We start from the raw sequence: 18,494 nt of genomic DNA, 5'->3' as shown, positions 1-18,494 counted from the left end.
CTGTCTGTGCTGACAGTTCAGAACCTGGAGCCTGTTTCAGATTCTTTGTCTCCCTCTTTGTTTGTCCCTTCCCCACTCATGCTCTCTCTTTCTCTCAAAAACAAATAAACATTAAAAAAAAAATTTGTTTAATCTTCTAAAAACAAAAATCCATGCATAAGCGGACTTGAACTCAAAAGATAGTAATGATACAATTTAAAAACACTTTTAAGGGTGCCTGGGTGGCTCAGTCGGTTAAGCGTCCAACTCTTGATTTCGGCTCAGATCATGATCTTGCAGTTCCTGAGGTTGAGCCCTGCATTGTATCAGGCTCTGCACTGGCAGCATGGGGCCTGCCTGGGATTCTCTGTCCCTCCCTTTTCTCTCTGCCCCTCCCCTTCTCGTGCACAGTCTTTTTCTGTCTGTCTCTCAAATAAATAAACGTCAGTAATAAATAAAGAGATAAATAAAATTAAAAACCCTTTTAACCTGAATGTTTATATAGATTATGCTTCTTGATTGGACAATACTTGAAATTTGTGTCAGGATTTAAGATTAATTATAGAAATAAAGTATAAATTTGAACAACAACGTTACTTGATGACAAGTCTACCCAGATGTTAATAAAAAATTAACTCTCATGGTGTGTGTGTGTGTATATATATATATATTTTTTTTCATGTTTATTTATTTTTGAGATAGAGACAGAGCATGAACGGGGGAGGGTCAGAGAGAGAGGGAAACGCAGAATCCAAAGCAGGCTCCAGGCTCTGAGCTGTCAGCACAGAGCCTGACGCGGGGCTCGAACTCACATACCATGAGATCATGACCTGAACCGAAGTCCGACGCTCAACCAACTGAGCCACCCAGGCGCCCCTCATGGTATATTTTTAGTTGGATTTTTGTCCACCTTTTAATTCTAATGTTAAGGTTTGAAGGGGGTATAAGTAACACGCATCTTTTTAACAATAGTTCTACAGTAACTGAAAACAAAAAAGAATGGGATATGAAATCCGAATGTTACTCTTTTTTTTTTTTTAATTTTTTTTATTTTTGGGACAGAGAGAGACAGAGCATGAACGGGGGAGGGGCAGAAAGAGGGAGACACAGAACCCGAAACAGGCTCCAGGCTCTGAGCCGTCAGCCCAGAGCCTGACGCGGGCTCGAACTCACGGACCGCGAGATCGTGACCTGGCTGAAGTCGGACGCTTAACCGACTGCGCCACCCAGGCACCCCCGAATGTTACTCTTTATTATTGCTACATCTGTGGAGGATGAGGGTTTTATCTGCATGAAAGTGTGTTCCTAGTCCTGAACCCTAAACACCAGTAGCACTGGATCACAGTATTTCACCCCATGTGAGGCAAGCAGGTTTGATTCTTTAAAATGCAGAACAGAATGTATACGTTGCAAATAAGAGCATAAGATTGGGAAGAAACCAGAGGAGTGGGGAAGATTTATTTCTCTTCATATGTTGTCTTTTTATCCTTTTTACATTGTGCTTAACCATTGAGCTGATGGTCAAGCAAGGCTGTGACCAATGACTTCCTGGAGCTTTTCCCCCAATACTTAGTACTCTCACTTTGAGAATTTTCCTGGGATATTCCCCCCTGGTAGGTAGTTTACAGTTTGCTCCTAGAAGGCTCTTAAGTGGGTTAGACCTATTACGTTAATTAAAATTAAATGCAAATGCACTGATTGGATTCTAACAGAGTATTGTCTATAGTATATAAAGAACTCTCAAAACTCAGCAGTGAATAAAACAATCCAGTCAGAAAATGGGCAGTAGACAAGAACATTTTATCAAAAAGGATATACAAGTGGCAAGTAAGCATATAAAAAGATACTTGACATTAGCCATTAGCAAGATGCAAATTAAAAACACAAGGAAATAATCTCTGTATACCCATCAGAATGGCTAAAATGTAATAATAGCACTGAGTGCTAAGGAGAGTGTGGAGAAACTGGATTATTCATGCATTACAGGTGGGAATGTAAAATATTACAGCCACTCTGGAAAGCAGTTTGGCACTTTTTAAAGAAATCTAAATGTGTAACTACCATATTATCCAGTAATTGCATCTTGGGCATTTATCCCAAAGAAATGATAACTTGTGTTCACACAAAAACCTGTACCCAAGTGTATAGCAACTTTATTTGTAATAGCCAAAACCTATAAACAATCCAGATGTCGTTTAGTGAGTGCATGGTTAAACATATTAGCTATATCCACACTGTGGAATACTACTCTGCAATAAAAAAGAATGACTTATTGATAAACAAATTGAATGAATCTTGAAGAAATAATGCTGAGTGGGAAATCAGTCTCAAAAGGCTACACACTTTATTATTTATGGACTGTTCTTAAAATGACAGAAGTATAGAGGTGGATAACCGATTAGTGGTCCTAGACTTTGTGGAGAGGAGGTGCTGAGAGGGAATACAAAGGTGTGGGCATGATAATTAAAAGTATACCACAAGGGATCTTTGTAGTGATGGGAATGTTCTGTATCTTGACTGGGGTAATGGATACACAAACTTGCACATTGATAAACTGGAATAGAACTAAATACACATACACACATGAGTAGAAGAAAAACTGGGGAATTCTGAATAGTACTAATATGTTGTATCAATGTCAACATCCAAGTTGTGATAGCGTATTATAGTTTTGCAAAATACTACTATTGGGGAAAACTGGGTAAAGGAGACAAGGAATTTCTGTATTATTTCTTAAAACTATATGTGATTCTATGGTTATTCCAATAAATTTAATTTAAAAAGAATAAATAATGGGGCTCCTGGGTGGCTCAGTCGGTTAAACATCTGACTTTGGTAGGGTCATGACCTCATGGTTCGTGGGTTTGGGCTGTGCTTCAGGCTCTGTGCTGAAAGTGCAGAGCCTTCCTGGGATTCTCTCTTCCTCTCCCCAAACTTGGGCATGTGCTTGCGTGCACGCTTGCTTGCTTACTCTCTCTGTCAAAATGAATAAACTAAAAAAATAAATAAGAAATCAAGATCAAACAAAAAATTAAATCAAGCCCGTTCTTTTTACAGGATTTAAATTTACTCTATTTTCCATTTAGAATTATGACCAGCTGCATTAGAGATTCTTCAGTTAAGTAAAATGACAACATTCATATACTCTAGTAATAAAATATCCACATTATAGAGCTATTCCAAGTTTGAATATTAACTCCCTTCCAACTGAAATCTCCAGGGAAAAATTAAAGTTCAAATATTAAATAGCCCTGCAGGTCAAAAACTTTAAAGGTGTAAGGAATTAAAATAAAAAATAAAATTCTCTTGCAATTGTAAGCGAGGTTCCATGAAATTAAAGTTCACAATTAATGTTCTTCAACTTTTTTTCTGTTGCTCACTTTCAGCTTGATGCCTGGAATGAGTTGAAGTTTTTTCAATAGCTGAAGCTATACCTACTTTTCATTGGAGAGGACATAGTTCTTTCAGGGCATTAGAAGTTATATTAGTTCACCCTCAAGGTTTTCTCCTAATTCTTTTTTTAAGATTCTAGCTATCCATCGGCACAAGAGATCATCACAGCCCAAAGATCATCACAGCCCTACACTGACATAATGTTAAAAAATACAATTTCTAACCCTTGGAGTAGTTACCTTAGGAATAACCATGTTCCCAGGACTGAGTACTTGATTTGCTAGGGACCATAAGCAGAAACAGTAGTATCAAGTTCAAGTAGACCATCTGTCTTTCCAGTATTCCAGTCATTTAATGCCAAATGTCCAGAGCTCATAGCCTATGCATTTAAACTTAGAAATGGTTATCATATCCTCTGCCTGAAAAGAAAACATCAGGAGTAGCATTCCTTCTCTGACACTGAACATACCTTTCAGAAATCATTTATAATAATTCTAGATTAACGTGTGACTTATAATTCTCTTTCAGTAGGCAGGAAGAATGGAGAACTGCAAAGGGAGAAGAAGAAATAAAAACTTACAGGTCAGAAGAGAAAAGAAAACACTTCGCTGTTCCAAAAGAAAATAAAATACCCACTGTTGCAAAGGTAAATAATTACTTTGATGTTTAATATTTTGCTTCATAAGTATAATGAATATTTTAAGGCCCTTTGGTAATTAAAAATGTTAACATTTTTAAAAGACTATTTCATTAATGAAATAAAGTTTATATAGTTAATTCTTGATTATCTCTTTGGATGATCAGTTATCACTTTATTTTTTTATTTTACTGCCTTCAAGCATACCTTTTCCCCAAATGCCAATTATTACTTGCCCATTAAATGTAATAAATTGTAAGTCTAATAAGCAAGATCCTTTTAGTTCTGCCATTGATTGCACACTTAAAAGTTTTTTAGTTTTGTTTTGTCCTATCCATTTTTTTGTTTTGTACCTGTTCTTCTAGGTAAGTCAGTTATGCTACTATAAATAATAGTTCTTATTATCTCTATTAAAAAAAAATTGTTTCTATGAGTTTGCTTTGTTGGTTTCTCTGTCTTCCTACTCTGGAAAAGCTTTTGGATCTGGTAGGTTTCTCTTTCTTAGTCATGCCCTAATCTGAGAAAGATGTGTACTTATCTTCTTGAATGTCAAAGAATCACATGACCTATTTTTCCATTCTTTCTCTTTTTCAAACCATCTTCGCTTAGAAGGTTCAGAGCCTTAGAGTGCAAAATGGAAGTAAACTATGGTGCTTCTTTTCTCTTAGAAGTCACCATCTAAACAAAAAATAACTGATTTCTTTACCCTGCTTTGTCCTCTTTCCTCTTTCTATTTGAGTTCCTTAAAACTATTGTATATTAGTCTTGCTTACAAGAACTCTCTTTTTTTTTTATTTTGTGACTCTTGTTTTTAAAGGACTCAGGTGGTCCTTTGCTATTGTATATTTTCCTTTATTTAGGGGTATCATACTCTGGAATCAGTAGGACCTCACAAAGGTTCATGTTAGTGTAATCTGAGGTAATCTTTTGTTTTCTGGGGGTCTTTTTGGTTGGTTGGTTGTTGGTGGTTTTCGTGGTGGCTAAACACACCCTTTTCTGGATCCTTTGTTCAGAATCCAAGGATGTGGAGATATAAACTCATGTAATGATGGTGAGACTTTGTATGGCTAGCACCTTTTTGGATGAGATATGGTAATATCTGTTAAAAGAACATGCTTGCTTTTAATCCAGTGGTATTTGGATTACTTTAAAGAGCGGTTTTTGTGGGGGGCACCTGGGTGGCTTAGTCGGTTAAGCGTCCCGAGTTCAGCTCAGGTCATTATCGTGTTTCGTGAGTTCAAGCCCTACGTCAGGCTCTGTGCTCACAGCTTGGAGACTGGAGCCTGCTTCAAATCTGTGTCTCCCACTCTCTCTGCCCCTCCCCCACTTGTGCTCTGTTGCTCGCTCTCTCAAAAATAAACATTAAAAAAATTTTTGAAGGTGGGTTTTTTTTTAATAGAAAACTACTGATGTATATGTATGTACGTGTATATGTGTGTCTGTGTGCTCAGATATTTATAGTTTCTCTGATGGGAACAACTAGAATGACTTTACTGTCCACTGGTGGAAGAGAGGTGAGGTAGGCTGTCATTATGTATCCATGGAATATTATACAGCTTTTTAACAAAATGAGTTAGAACTCTGATGCCTTAGAGAAATGTTTATGATGTATTTTTAAGTGAAAAAAGAAGTATGATAGTAAGGTTTATGACCTAGTTTTTTCTCAAATTTTATCAAAATAAGGGTTTGAAACCATACCTACAGGTGTATAAATTATGAGATGGCCATCTTTCATCTCAGAGTTGCAATGTTTTTTTCTTCCGATAAGAAAAGGTACTTAGTATGCAGGTAGGAAGTATAAATTAATACAAGAAACTGTTTAGAAAGCAATAATAATAAAAGGATTTTTAGCAGTAGGTTTTGTCGTAAAAAATTACTTGGCTTAAATAAATAGAAACTATATTTTGCTCTGATAAAAGCCTTAGTCGGTGGTCCTGGTCCACTGGTCCGTAAATTTTTAAATGAATTTGAATTGTAGGTGAAAATGTTAGATGAAAGAAGTAGGGTACATTACATTCCTCATGCATTACAATTATGATTTTAGTTGACCACTATTTCCTTTTTATACCCTTTTGAATTTCCCAGAATTCCTAGAAAATTACAAAACCCTTCAATAATCCTTTTAGAGAGAATCCAGGTGGAGTGAATCTTGTGTGCTTGTATGTGAAAATGTCTTTTATTTCACATGGCTATTGCTAGTAACCATTTGGACAAGAGTAGGGCTGAAGTGCAAGGCAGTGTTCTAGTGACAAGAGTGGTTGCGGAGAAAGAACTGGAGAGTGGAGTTGGATGAAAGAACAGGGAATGGTTGAACTCAGATTGCAGTTATGATGAGTCTTTTTTTTTTTTTAAGTCTTTACATTTGCTTTATTTTTATGAATGTTTGTTTATTCACTTTTCTTTTTTTTTTTTTGTATGAAATTTATTGTCAAATTGGTTTCCATACAACACCCAGTACTCATCCCTCCTCAATGCCCATCACCCACCCTCCCGTCCCTCCCACACCACATCAACCCTCAGTTTATTCTCAGTTTTTAAGAGTCTCTTACAGTTTGGCTCTCGCCCTCTCTAACTTTTTTTTTTCCTTCCCCTCCACCATGGTCTTCTGTTAAGTTTCTCAGGATCCGCATAAGAGTAAAAACATATGGTGTCTTTCTCTGTTTGACTTATTTCACTTAGCATAACACACTCCAGTTCCATCCCTGTTGCTGCAAATGGCCAGATTTCATTCTTTCTTATTGCCAAGTAGTATTATTCCATTGTATATATAAACCACAACTTTTTTATCCATTCATCAGTTGATGGACATTTAGGCTCTTTCCATAATTTGGCTATTGTTGAAAGTGCTGCTATAAACATTGGGGTACAAGTGCCCCTATGCATCAGCACTCCTGTATCCCTTGGGCAAATTCCTAGCAGTGCTATTGCTGGGTCATAGGGTAGATCTATTTTTACTTTCTTGAGGAACCTCCACACTGTTTTCCAGAGCGGCTGCACCAGTTTGCGTTCCCACCAACAGTGCAAGAGGGTTCCCGTTTCTCCACATCCTCTGCAGCATCTAAAGTCTCCTGATATGTTCATTTTAGCCACTCTGACTGGCATGAAGTGATACCTCAGTGTGGTTTTGATTTGTATTTCCCTGATGAGGAGTGATATTGAGCATCTTTTCATGTGCCTGTTGGCCATCTGGATGTCTTCTAGAGAAGTGTCTGTTCATGTTCTGGCCATTTCTTGACTGGATTATTTGTTTTTTGGGTGTGGAGTTTGGTGAGTTCTTTATAGATTTTGGATGCTAGCCATTGACCGATATGTCATTTGCAAATATATTCTCCCATTCTGTCGGTTGCCTTTTAGTTTTGTTGGTTGTTTCCTTGCAGTGCAGAAGCTTTTTATCTTGATGAGGTCCCAATAGTTCATTTTTGCTTTTAATTCCCTTCCCTTTGGAGATGTGTCAAGTAAGAAATTTCTGCGGGAGAGGTCAGAGAGGTTTTTTCCTGCCTTCTCCTCTAGGGTTTTGATGGTTTCCTGTCTCACATTCAGGTCCTTGATCCATTTTGAGTTTATTTTTGTGAATGGTGTGAGAAAGTGGTCTAGTTTCAACCTTCTGCATGTTGCTGTCCAGTTCTCCCAGCACCATTTGTTAAAGAGACTGTCTTTTTTCCACTGGATATTCTTTCCTGCTTTGTCAAAGGTTAGTTGGCCATACTTTTGTGGGTCCACTTCTGGAGTCTCTGTTCTATTCCATTGGTCTATGTGTCTGTTTTTGTGCCAATACCACACTGTCTTGATGATGACAGCTTTGTAGCAGAGGCTAAAGTCTGGGATTGTGTTGCCTCCCACTTTGGTCTTCTTCTTCAATATTACTTTGGCTATTTAGGGCCTTTTGTGTTTCCATACAAATTTTAGGATTGCTTGTTCTAGCTTTGAGAAGAATGCTGATGCAGTTTTGATTGGGATTTCATTGAATGTGTAGACAGCTTTGGGTAGTATTAGCTTTTTAACAATATTTATTCTTCCAATTCATGAGCATGGAATGTTTTTCCATTTCTTTATATCTTCTTCAATTACCTTCATAAGCTTTCTATAGTTTTCAGCATACAGATCTTTTACATCTTTGATTGGGTTTATTCGTAGGTATTTTATGATTCTTGGTGCAGTTGTGAATGGGATCAGTTTCTTTATTTGTCTTTCTGTTGCTTCCTTATTGGTGTGTAAGAATGCAACTGATTTCTGTACGTTAATTTTGTATCCTGCGACTTTGCTCAATTCATGTATCAGTTTTAGCAGACTTTTGGTGGAGTCTATTGGGTTTTCCATGTATAATATCATGTCGTCTGCAAAAAGTGAAAGCTTGACTTCATCTTTCCCAATTTTGATGCCTTTGGTTTCTTTTTGTTGTCTGATTGCTGATGCTAGCATTTCCAACACTATGTTAAACAACAGTGGTGAGAGTGGATATCCCTGTCGTGTTCCTGATCTCGGGGAGAGCTCTCAGTTTTTCCCATCGAGGAGGATATTAGCTGTGGACTTTTCATAAATGGCTTTTATGATGTTTAAGTATGTTCCTTCTATCCCGACTTTCTCGAGGGTTTTTATTAAGAAAGGGTGCTGAATTTTGTCAAATGCTATTTCTGCATCGGTTGACAGGATTATATGGTTCTTATCTTTTCTTTTATTAATGTGATGTATCACATTGATAGATTTGCGAATATCGAACCAGCCCTGCAGCCCAGAATGAATCCCACTTGATCATGGTGAATAATTCTTTTTATATGCTCTTAAATTCGATTTGCTAGTATCTTATTGAGAATTTTTACATCCATATTCATCAGGGATATTGGCCTGTAGTTCCCTTTTTTCTGGGTCTGTGGTTTGGGAATCAAAGTAATGCTGGCTTCATAAAATGAGTCTGGAAGTTTTCCTTCCCTTTCTAATTTTTGGAACAGCTTCAGAAAGATAGGTATTATCTCGCTTTAAATGTCTGGTAGAATTCCCCAGGGAAGCCATCTGGTCCTGGACTCTTACTTGTTGGGAGATTTTTGATACTGATTCTATTTCTTTGCTGTTTATGGGTCCATTCAAGTTTTCTATTTCTTCCTGTTTGAGTTTTGGAAGTGTGTGGGTGCTTAGGAATTTGTCCATTACTTCCACAGTGTCCAGTTTGTTGGCATATAATTTTTCATAGTTTTCCCTGATAATTGCTTGTATTTTTGAATGATTGTAATTATTCCATTTTCATTCATGGTTTTATCTATTTGGGTCTTCTCCCTTTTCTTTTTGAGAAGCCTGCCTAGAGGTTTATCAATTTTGTTTACTTTTTCAAAAAAACAACTCTTAGTTTCATTGATCTGTTCTACCTTTTTTTTAGATTCTATATTGTTTATTTCTGCTCTGATCTTTATTATTTCTGTCTTTCTGCTGGGTTTGGGGTGTCTTTGCTGTTCTGCTTCTATTTCCTTTAGGTGTGCTGTTAGATTTTGTAGTTGGGATTTTTCTTGTTTTTTGAGATAGGCCTGGATTGCAATGTATTTTCCTCTCAGGACTGCCTTTGCTGCATCCCAGAGCATTTGGATTGTTGTATTTTCATTTTCATTTGTTTCCATATATTTTTTAATTTCTTCTCTAATTGCCTGGTTGACCCATTCATTCTTTAGAAGGGTGTTCTTTAACCTCCATGCCTTTGGGGGTTTTCCAGACTTTTTCCTGTGGTTGATTTCAAGTTTCATAGCATTGTGGTCTGAAAGTGTGCATGGTATGATCTCAATTCTTGTATACTTATGAAGGGCCGTTTTGTGACCCAGTATGTGATCTGTCTTGGAGAATGTTCCATGTGCACTCGAAAAGAAAGTATATTCTGTTGCTTTGGGATGCAGAGTTCTAAATATATCTGTCAAGTCCATCTATTTGTTTGGGCCCTTGTTTCTTTATTGATCCTGTGTCTAGATGATCTATCCATTTTTGCAAGTGCGGTATTAAAGTCCCCTGCAATTACCACATTCTTATCAATAAGGTTGCTTATGTTTCTGATTGTTTTATATATTTGGGGGCTCCTGTACTTGGCGCATAGACATTTATAATTGTTAGCTCTTCCTGATGGATAGACCCTGTAATTTTATATAATGCCCTTCTTCATCTCTTGTTACAGCCTTTAATTTAAAGTCTAGTTTGTCTGATATAAGTATGGCTACTCCAGCTTTCATTTGACTTCCAGTAGCATGATAGATGGTTCTCCATCCTCTCACTTTCAATCTGAAGGTGTCCTCAGGTCTAAAATGAGTCTCTTGTAGACAGCAAATAGATGGGTCTTGTTTTTTATCCATTCTGATACCCTGTGTCTTTTGGTTGGAGCATTTAGTCCATTTACATTCAGTGTTGTTATTGAAAGATACGGGTTTAGAGTCATTGTGATGTCTGTAGGTTTCATGTTTGTAGTGATGTCTCTTGTACTTTGTGGTTCTTGCAACATTTCACTCACAGAATCCCCCTTAGGATCTCTTGTAGGGCTGGTTTGGTGGTGATGAATTCCTCTAGTTTTTGTTTGTTTGGGAAAACCTTTATCTCTCTCCTTCTATTCTGAATGACAGACTGGCTGGATAAAGGATTCTTTTTTAGTTATTTTAAATGTTTGTTTATTTTTGAAGGAGCAAGCGAGCACGCAAGTGGGGGAGGGGCAGAGAGAGAGGGAGACCTAGAATCCTGAGCAGGCTCTAGGCTCTGAGCTGTCAGCACAGAGCCCAACGCGGAGCTCGAACTCACAAGCTGTGAGATCATGACCTGAGCTGCAGTCAGACGCTTAACCAACGGAGCCACCCAGGCATCCCTGGATAAAGGATTCTTGGCTGCATATTTTTTCTGTTCATCACGTTGAAGATTTCCTGCCATTCCTTTCTGGCCTGCCGAGTTTCAGTAGATAAGTCTGCTACTACCCGTATGTGTCTACCTTTGTATTTTAAGGCCTGTTTATCCCTAGCTGCTTTCAGAATTCTCTCTTTATCCTTGTATTTTGCCAGTTTCACTATGGTATGTTGTGCAGAAGATCGATTCAAGTTACGTCTGAAGGGAGTTCCTCTGTGCCTCTTAGATTTCAATGCCTGTTTCCTTCCCCAGATCAAGGAAGTTCTCAGCTATGATTTGTTCAAGTACACCTTCAGCCCCTTTCTCTCTCTTCTTCTTCTGGAATTCCGATGATAGGGATATTGTTCCATTTGATTGCATTACTTACTTCTCTAACTCACCACTCATATTCCTGGATTTTTTTAATCTCTCTTTTTCTCAGCTTCCTCTTTTTCCATAATTTTATCTTCTAATTCACCCATTCTCTCCTCTGCCTCTTGAATCTGTGCTATGGCCACCTCCATTTTATTATACACCTCATTGATAGCATTTTTTAATTCCTCATGACTATTTTTTAGTCCCTTGATCTGTGTATCAATAGACTCTCTGCCGACCTGTATGCTTTTTTCAAGCCCAGCGATTAATTTTATGACTATTATTCTAAATTCTTGTTCCGTTATATTGCTTAAATCGGTTTTGATCAATTCGTTAGCTGTCGCTACTTCCTGGAGTTTCTTTTGAGGAGAATTCTTCCGTTTCGTCATTTTGGGTAGTCCCTGCAGTAGCTGCAAACTGCAGGGTACTTCCCCTGTGCTGTCCAGAGAAACTTGTGTTGGTGGGCGGGGCCACAGTCAGACCCGATGTCTGTTCCCAGCCCACCACTGGGACCACAGCCCCTCTCCTAGGGGCAGAACTCGCAGTATGATGAGTCTTGAAGTGCACATCTCCTTCACCCATACACCTCAATAATCTTTTTTAGGAGTACAATACAAGACCTAGATTTTTTGCTTTTTTCTCTCCTCCTCCTCCTCAGTGCAATATTAGCGCCCCAACATGCTTGTGAAGCCAAAGCATGATAGGTTAAAAAAAAAAACCACACTACAGATGGACTTACATGACTTACATAGGGAAACTAATTGGATGCACAGAACAGATAGTTGAAATAGCATATTCTCAGAGAGCTAGGCAAGAATATTGGGAACATGTAGCCTTAAGCAGTTTTGGAGAGGATCCCATTAGATACATTGGGATGAAACACATCATTATTGAAACCAAGAACTCAGTGGATGACCTGACTAGAAGAATGTAAGACACTGAAAAATTAGTTAGTAAGCTGGAAAGTCAAGTTGAAGAACTCCCCCAGAGTGTATCAACAGGGAATGAAATAATGGGAAGAATGAGGGAAGTATAAAAAGCAAACATACATAGTTATGTAATATGTATGTAGGTATATGTAAAGAGAGCATGCAAAGTATTAATGAGTCTCTGAAGAAGAGACAATAGCGGGAGGAAAGAGTTGAAAAATAATAAACCAGCATTTTCTTGAAATTAACCTGGCTGGTGTGCCATGCCAAACAGTAGAAAGAAGGAGTAAATGATATAGAATTAAAAATTTTAAAACCTCAACTAAGCACGTGATAGATTTGAAAACATGTAAAACAACATTCTGAAAGTTTCCTGACCGAGAATCACCTGAAAATGAACACAAACGAGTGATTAATGTTACATAACTTCTTATTTTGTGTTAATAGCATGAATTCTTGTGAGCACCTCATAGAAGAGATATGAAGAAATTGTTAAGGAACCAGCACCTACATTAAGAAAATTGTCTCAGGCACCTGGGGTGGCTCAGTTAGTTAAGTGTCCAACCTCGGCACAGGTCATAGTCTCACTTTTCGTGAGTTCAAGCCCTACGTCGGGATCTGTGCTGACAGCTCGTAGTCTAGGCCCACTTTGGATTCTGTGTTTCCCTCTCTTTCTCCCCCTCCCCCACTCACTCACTCTCTCACGCTCTCCCTCCTCTCTCTCAAAAAGGAAATTGACTGTAACCTCTACACCATAGCATTTGTGCCAGTTTTCAGTTGGACTGGTACATATTAGAACCAAGTGCTGACGTACATTGGTTCAAGAGATGGAAAATGACCTGTAAAGATGACAGTGCCAACGGAACCATGCTGCTTGTAGTTCTGGACAGTTTTGACATTCTACCACCAACTCATCCAACTTACAGACATTTGTGCCCGCCCTTCCCTGTTGCCTACAAAATTGGGTAGTATTAGTGCTGTCCCCGTAGGCCCAGTGCAGACTGGTGTCCTCAAACCTGGCATGGTGGTCATCTTTGCTTGAATCACTACAGTTGTAGTAAAGTTTGTTGAAATGTGTGCACCATGAAGCTCTCTCTGGTGCTCATGTGGGCTTTAGTGTCAAGACCATATTTATAAAAGATGCTTGCCGTGGCACTATGGCTGCTGATAGCAAAAATAACCCACCAGTGCAAGCAGCTGGCTTCGCAATGCAGATTATTATCTTTAGTCATCCAGGCCAAATTAGTGCTGGCTGTACACCTGTGCTGAATTGTTACACAGTTCACATTGCTTACAAGTTTGCTGAGCCAAAGGAGAAGATTGATTGGTCTTCTGGGAGGAAACTGAAAGCGGACTCTGAATTCTTGAAATCTGTTGATGCTGCCATAGTTGATATAGTTCCTGGCAGGCCTGTGTGTGTCGAGAGCTTCTCTGACTGTCCTTCTCGGGTCATTTGGTTCTTTGTGACATAAGACAGTTGCTGTGGGTGTAATCAAAGCAGTGGACAAGAAGGCTGCTGGAGTTGGCAAGGTCACCAAGTCCACCCAGGAAGTTAAATGAATATTATTCCTAATACTGGCCACCTTGTCTTAATTAGTAGTGGAAGAGTAATCTCAGAGCTGTTTGCCTCCGATGGCCATTTTAAGTTTAAGAAACTGTTTAATGATAGTAATGCATTGTAAACTCTTGAAAGAACCTTTTGTGGATCATTTGGTTTGTGTTGGGGCGGGGGGTAGCAATTTTAAGGTAATTTAGCTTTTAAATCAGTACTTTTAATGGAAACAACTTGGCCAGAAATCTGTCACAGAATTTTGTGACCCATTAAAACAAAGTTTAATAAGGGGAAAAAAAGCCGGGGCTGGAGGGTGGTGGGGAATTGGTTACAGTCTCAAAGTTATTTTCTATCACTTTAAAGATTTTCTTATTGTATGATATATATTCATTTATGATATATTGTATGCATAAATCTCATGGCAGTCTGTTTTTAAAAGTAATCTTTATTTTCTTTTTTCTTTTATATTCACAAGTAGTCTTTTTTTTTTTTTTTAAGGTGTGAATTCTTAGGTTTGTTGGGTTTGTCACCATGTTGGGTTTTCTCAGTTTTTGATCATTGTTAGTTGTGTTCTCATCTGCTGCATTCAGTCTGCAGCCAAAGAGAGATAGCCAGCCACCTGGTGTCCTAGCCTCACAGTGGTAGGGTAGTTTTGTGATCACCGTTTTGGTTTCCAGTTTGCCTCTGCCTAATGACATATGTCTCACAGCCCATCGTCCTCTTTCTTATATCTGTTCTATAGGTTTAATGTGGGTATAGGAGAATTGTTAGTCTGCCATTATGAATCGTTTAGTCTGTATCACTTAATCAGAAAAAAACTTTTTCTAAGCTAATTTATCAGTAAGTGAATTTTAGCATTTCACAAACCTGTGATTTAACCTAAATATTTAATATTAATGATTTACTATTAAAATACTTGAACTGGAACTATAGTCCACTTATGTGCTTATCTTAAATATGAATGTATTTTTTAATAATTAAAAAATATATAACTTCTACAGGAAAAAGCATGCTCTTTGATCACATTTTAAGTAAATAAAATTTAATTTACTTTTTTCCAGAATCATGCTCATGAGCATTTCCTGGATCTTGGAGAATCCAAACGGCAGCAGACAAATCAACACAATTATCGTACAAGATCTGCATTGGAAGAGACTCCTAGACCTTCAGAAGAGATAGAAAATGGCACTAGTTCTTCAGATGTAAGATCTCAGCACATTCATAAATTTGTTATCAGTTTTACTTTTTTTTAATATGACTTTCATTCTTTGTATTCATTGATGTATTATAGATGTAGCTCAAAGATGATGTTTTCTAGGTCTTACAATGATAATGATAGCTTCCATTTACTGAAGACTTATTATATATGTGCCAAGCATGGCACACATATTCATAATACCAAATCCACAAAACAAATGCATATGAATGAATTATTCCTATTTTATGTATGAGGTGTCTGAAGTTCAGAGATGTTTAGATTACCTATGTACCTAATTATTAAATGGTAGAGCGGGAGTTAAACCCAAGTTCCTTTCTTTACACTAAAGCCAACCTTTTAAACTAATACCATGTAGCTCTAGTCTGTAATTATAATAACTAATTAAGAGACATTTGGCAATTTTGGTTAGCTTTTTAGCTCTGTACTAGTGTATGACTTTCTTAATTTAATCTTTTAAATTTTCCTTATGCATAATTATTTCTATAAATATCATTGTCCCTACTAAATTATATATTCTTTCAACAAAGGCAACCAGTTTACGATCATAAATTAATCTTAAGTATTTACAACATTTCCCGTACCCTCTCCACCTTCCCAATCATCCCTCCGCCAGTTAGGTCAAAGACTCTATGATCCTATTGACTACTATATGTTTATGAAGCAATGTTAGACATATACGGGAATTCTCTGAGTATATTCTACTTTGTAGACATGGCAGTAAAACTCAAACTGTGAGAGTATGCTAACCACAGTTGAGAAGTTAATCTCCATTGGCTTCAGGTCCTAGTATGGCCAGGTCGAAATGATAATGTCCAATCTAGTAAAATGACCAAATATACTAATAACATAATTTTGACACATGACAGTTTAGATATACACATAAAATATATGTGAGCTAGTTATTTGCCTTTATAAAATATTTCCTTATTTTTGAAAGATTTAGTATGATTCTTTTAGTAATATGTTTTGTATAAAATATTCTAAATATGATTCAGCTTATTAGAAACATATTTTCACATATATCTGTTACATAGGAAAAAGTTAACTAATCCTTCATTTGTCTTCAAAACTAATTTGCTTATACTTTAACATTCATTCAGAGCAACTGAATAAATTTCTAGAGGAATACATTGAGAACAGAATATTGTGTATGGTACAATATATTAACGGAAAGAATCCTGTTTTTTTTTTTTAGTTCAAATATTTTGTACTTCTCTATAGTACTTAATTTTCTACTAAGAATATAGAAGTACATTTCTTTTCTCTCCCTTTAAAGAAGTAATATGTATAGTAATGATGGGAATAATCGGATCATTTGTTTATTTTTTCAGTTATATTGAGCAGAGATTAAATTTACTGTTGGATTTGATCTTTTCATATTTGCTTAGTTCTCAAAACATTGTGGAATAGTTGTGTAATACATATTCTTCATTATTAAGACATCAAAGAAAAAATTCTTCCCCAAATAGGCTATTTTATTGAATTAGTAAAGGAATACATCCCATTATCATCTTGGAAAATTCTGTGAATATGCCCAGCAAGTGATAATACTGAACCATTCTTGTGGAGAGGAGTCTAAGCTTTGGAGTAGCTTAGTTGCTTATTAATTATGCTGCCTAGGGTAAATTGCTTAACCTTTTTAAACTTTAATTTCTTTAAATAACTGCTCCCTATCACCAGCAATGTTTTGTCTAGGTCAAATGGGATAATGTATACAACATGCTTTGAATAATTTCTGAAATACTAGTAAAAGCTTAATTAACGTGAGCTGTTGTTTTTACTGAAGCATAAAGTTTTATTTGAGCAAGGGAGAAATTGTGTAAGATTTTGTGACCCTGAAAAACAATTTTTATAAAGAAAATGGCTTCTCTGGAATATCCTACGTTGAGCAGAGTATGTTTACTGAAGAGAAACAGTGTTTGGGTATTTTTTAATCCTCTGCTATTTGTATAGAATAATATCAGAGTGTAACAATAAGATATAAATTCCTAATTTAAACTTCTCATAACATCTGTAGAAAAACCTTAAGTTTTTAAAATGGGCCAAAAAGTAAAATTGATTCCCATTGTTATCTATAGAATTTAACATCCAATCTAAAAGATATATTGAGGCTTAAAAAACAATAACAAACAAAATGTTAATCACCTGAGAGATTGCTCTGAATCCATTATTAATAGGTATTATTTTGTTGGCTATGTTTAATAATTTTGTTGGATAAAAATATAAGACCTGTGTTTTATAGCTAATTAAAATCAGGTTTTAATGGTTGTAAATATACTATATGATTGGTACTATTGAATATCACTGATATTTTTTTTTAATTGTTATGTAATAAGAACATAGAACAAATGAGATTAAAAAAAGTTTTTGACATTTAAGTTGCTTTAAAATATGCTACTTCCTATTATGTCTGTATCTATATAATCACATATGCATAACCATTTAGCCAGGGATACATAAAGCAAATATTTGTTAGGTATATTTCCTTCGAGCTACCTCCCCCATTTTAGCCTGCATTTTTAAAAAATCGTTAGTTACCATATAGTGTAATAATATCAGGAGTAGAATTGAGCGACTGATACTTTGCATAATCATAGAATGTTAATGTAAAATTACACAATAAAATATATATTAAATATTTCTTAGGAAGGGGAAGTTGTTGCTGTCAGTGGTGGAACGTCTGAAGAGGATGAGAGAGCATGGCACAGTGATGGCAGTTCTAGGTAATCCATCGAATTTTATTTCTACACATGTAATATAAAATCTTTACAAACCTGAAGGTTCGTTTTTATCAGCAACACATTTCAAATTTTCTTTGGGTTTAAAGTTATTTTTGGCGGCACGTGGGTGGCTTGGTTGGTTAATTGTCCAACTCTTGATATTAACTCAGGTCATGACCTCACTGTTGTAAGATCGAGCCTTACCCGTGTCAGGCTGCAGGCTGAGTATGGAGCCTGCGTAAGATCCTTTCTCTCCCTCTCTCTCTGCGCCCCCCCCCCCAAATAAATAAATTAACTTAAAAAAAATAAAGTTGGTTCTTCTTTGGCGGTCTTTTTGTAGTCCAAAAGTTAGGAGATTTTCTTTCTGATATGTTTATCTTAGCAGAAAAAAATTTTGGTCATTGCAACTAAATGCGCAAAATGATGCTTTTAATTTGTCCTCTTAGTTGATCTTTTATCTTCTGAATCCTATTATTTGTAATAGTGAACTACAAATTGGTTTCATTACTGGTTTTGAGAAATACTTAAGCATTGAAGTAATGAGATCTTGTAGAATTGTCTATTTTCATATAGTATAATTTGTTGAATGATAATTATTTCTTCCAGCAATGAGAAGTGAGGATTCCTTTATTTCCTTATAATGGTGATCTACATTGTTATAGGGCTGATCTTTGCTGACCTTATAAGGTCTTAGTACCAAGAAAGTAGCTTTTGATTATATTTAGCTCCTTACACTTATCCCTGTCAGCAGTAGCTCTTAAAATTGCCAAGGAAACGAAGAGGTGGAGGTTATCAGAATTCCTTATATCAGTGTTAGAATCAAGGGCTTTCTTATTCCTACAACATTGACTCCTAA

At 36.6% G+C, this 18,494-nt stretch overlaps 1 protein-coding gene and 1 long non-coding RNA gene across 6 annotated transcripts in view; one reads left to right on the top strand and one right to left on the bottom strand.

Annotated features, from left to right (window-relative positions):
- Positions 1-13,434, bottom strand: part of LOC121029696 (uncharacterized) — a 47,007-nt gene extending 33,573 nt beyond the window's left edge. The window contains exon 1 of the long non-coding RNA XR_005789841.1: positions 13,333-13,434. This is a non-coding gene — a long non-coding RNA (uncharacterized LOC121029696). The remainder of the gene's footprint in view (positions 1-13,332) is intronic.
- The window catches only part of PHIP (PHIP subunit of CUL4-Ring ligase complex), a 139,457-nt gene that overhangs the window by 77,544 nt on the left and 43,419 nt on the right, over positions 1-18,494 (top strand). For 4 of the 5 annotated variants that reach the window (XM_040474003.1, XM_040473999.1, XM_040473998.1 and 1 more), the window contains 3 exons: positions 3,901-4,018; positions 14,761-14,901; positions 17,565-17,641. In XM_040474003.1, the coding sequence (XP_040329937.1) occupies positions 3,901-4,018; positions 14,761-14,901; positions 17,565-17,641 (336 nt within the window). The remainder of the gene's footprint in view (positions 1-3,900; positions 4,019-14,760; positions 14,902-17,564; positions 17,642-18,494) is intronic. The other variant, XM_040474000.1, reaches the window with a different exon arrangement.

This window comes from Herpailurus yagouaroundi, unplaced genomic scaffold (assembly GCF_014898765.1).
Source record: "Herpailurus yagouaroundi ecotype Mexico unplaced genomic scaffold, PumYag 139, whole genome shotgun sequence".
NCBI lineage: Eukaryota > Metazoa > Chordata > Mammalia > Carnivora > Felidae > Herpailurus > Herpailurus yagouaroundi.
The sequence above is the reverse complement of the archived record's forward strand: the minus strand, read 5'-3'. Positions and strand labels throughout refer to the sequence as shown.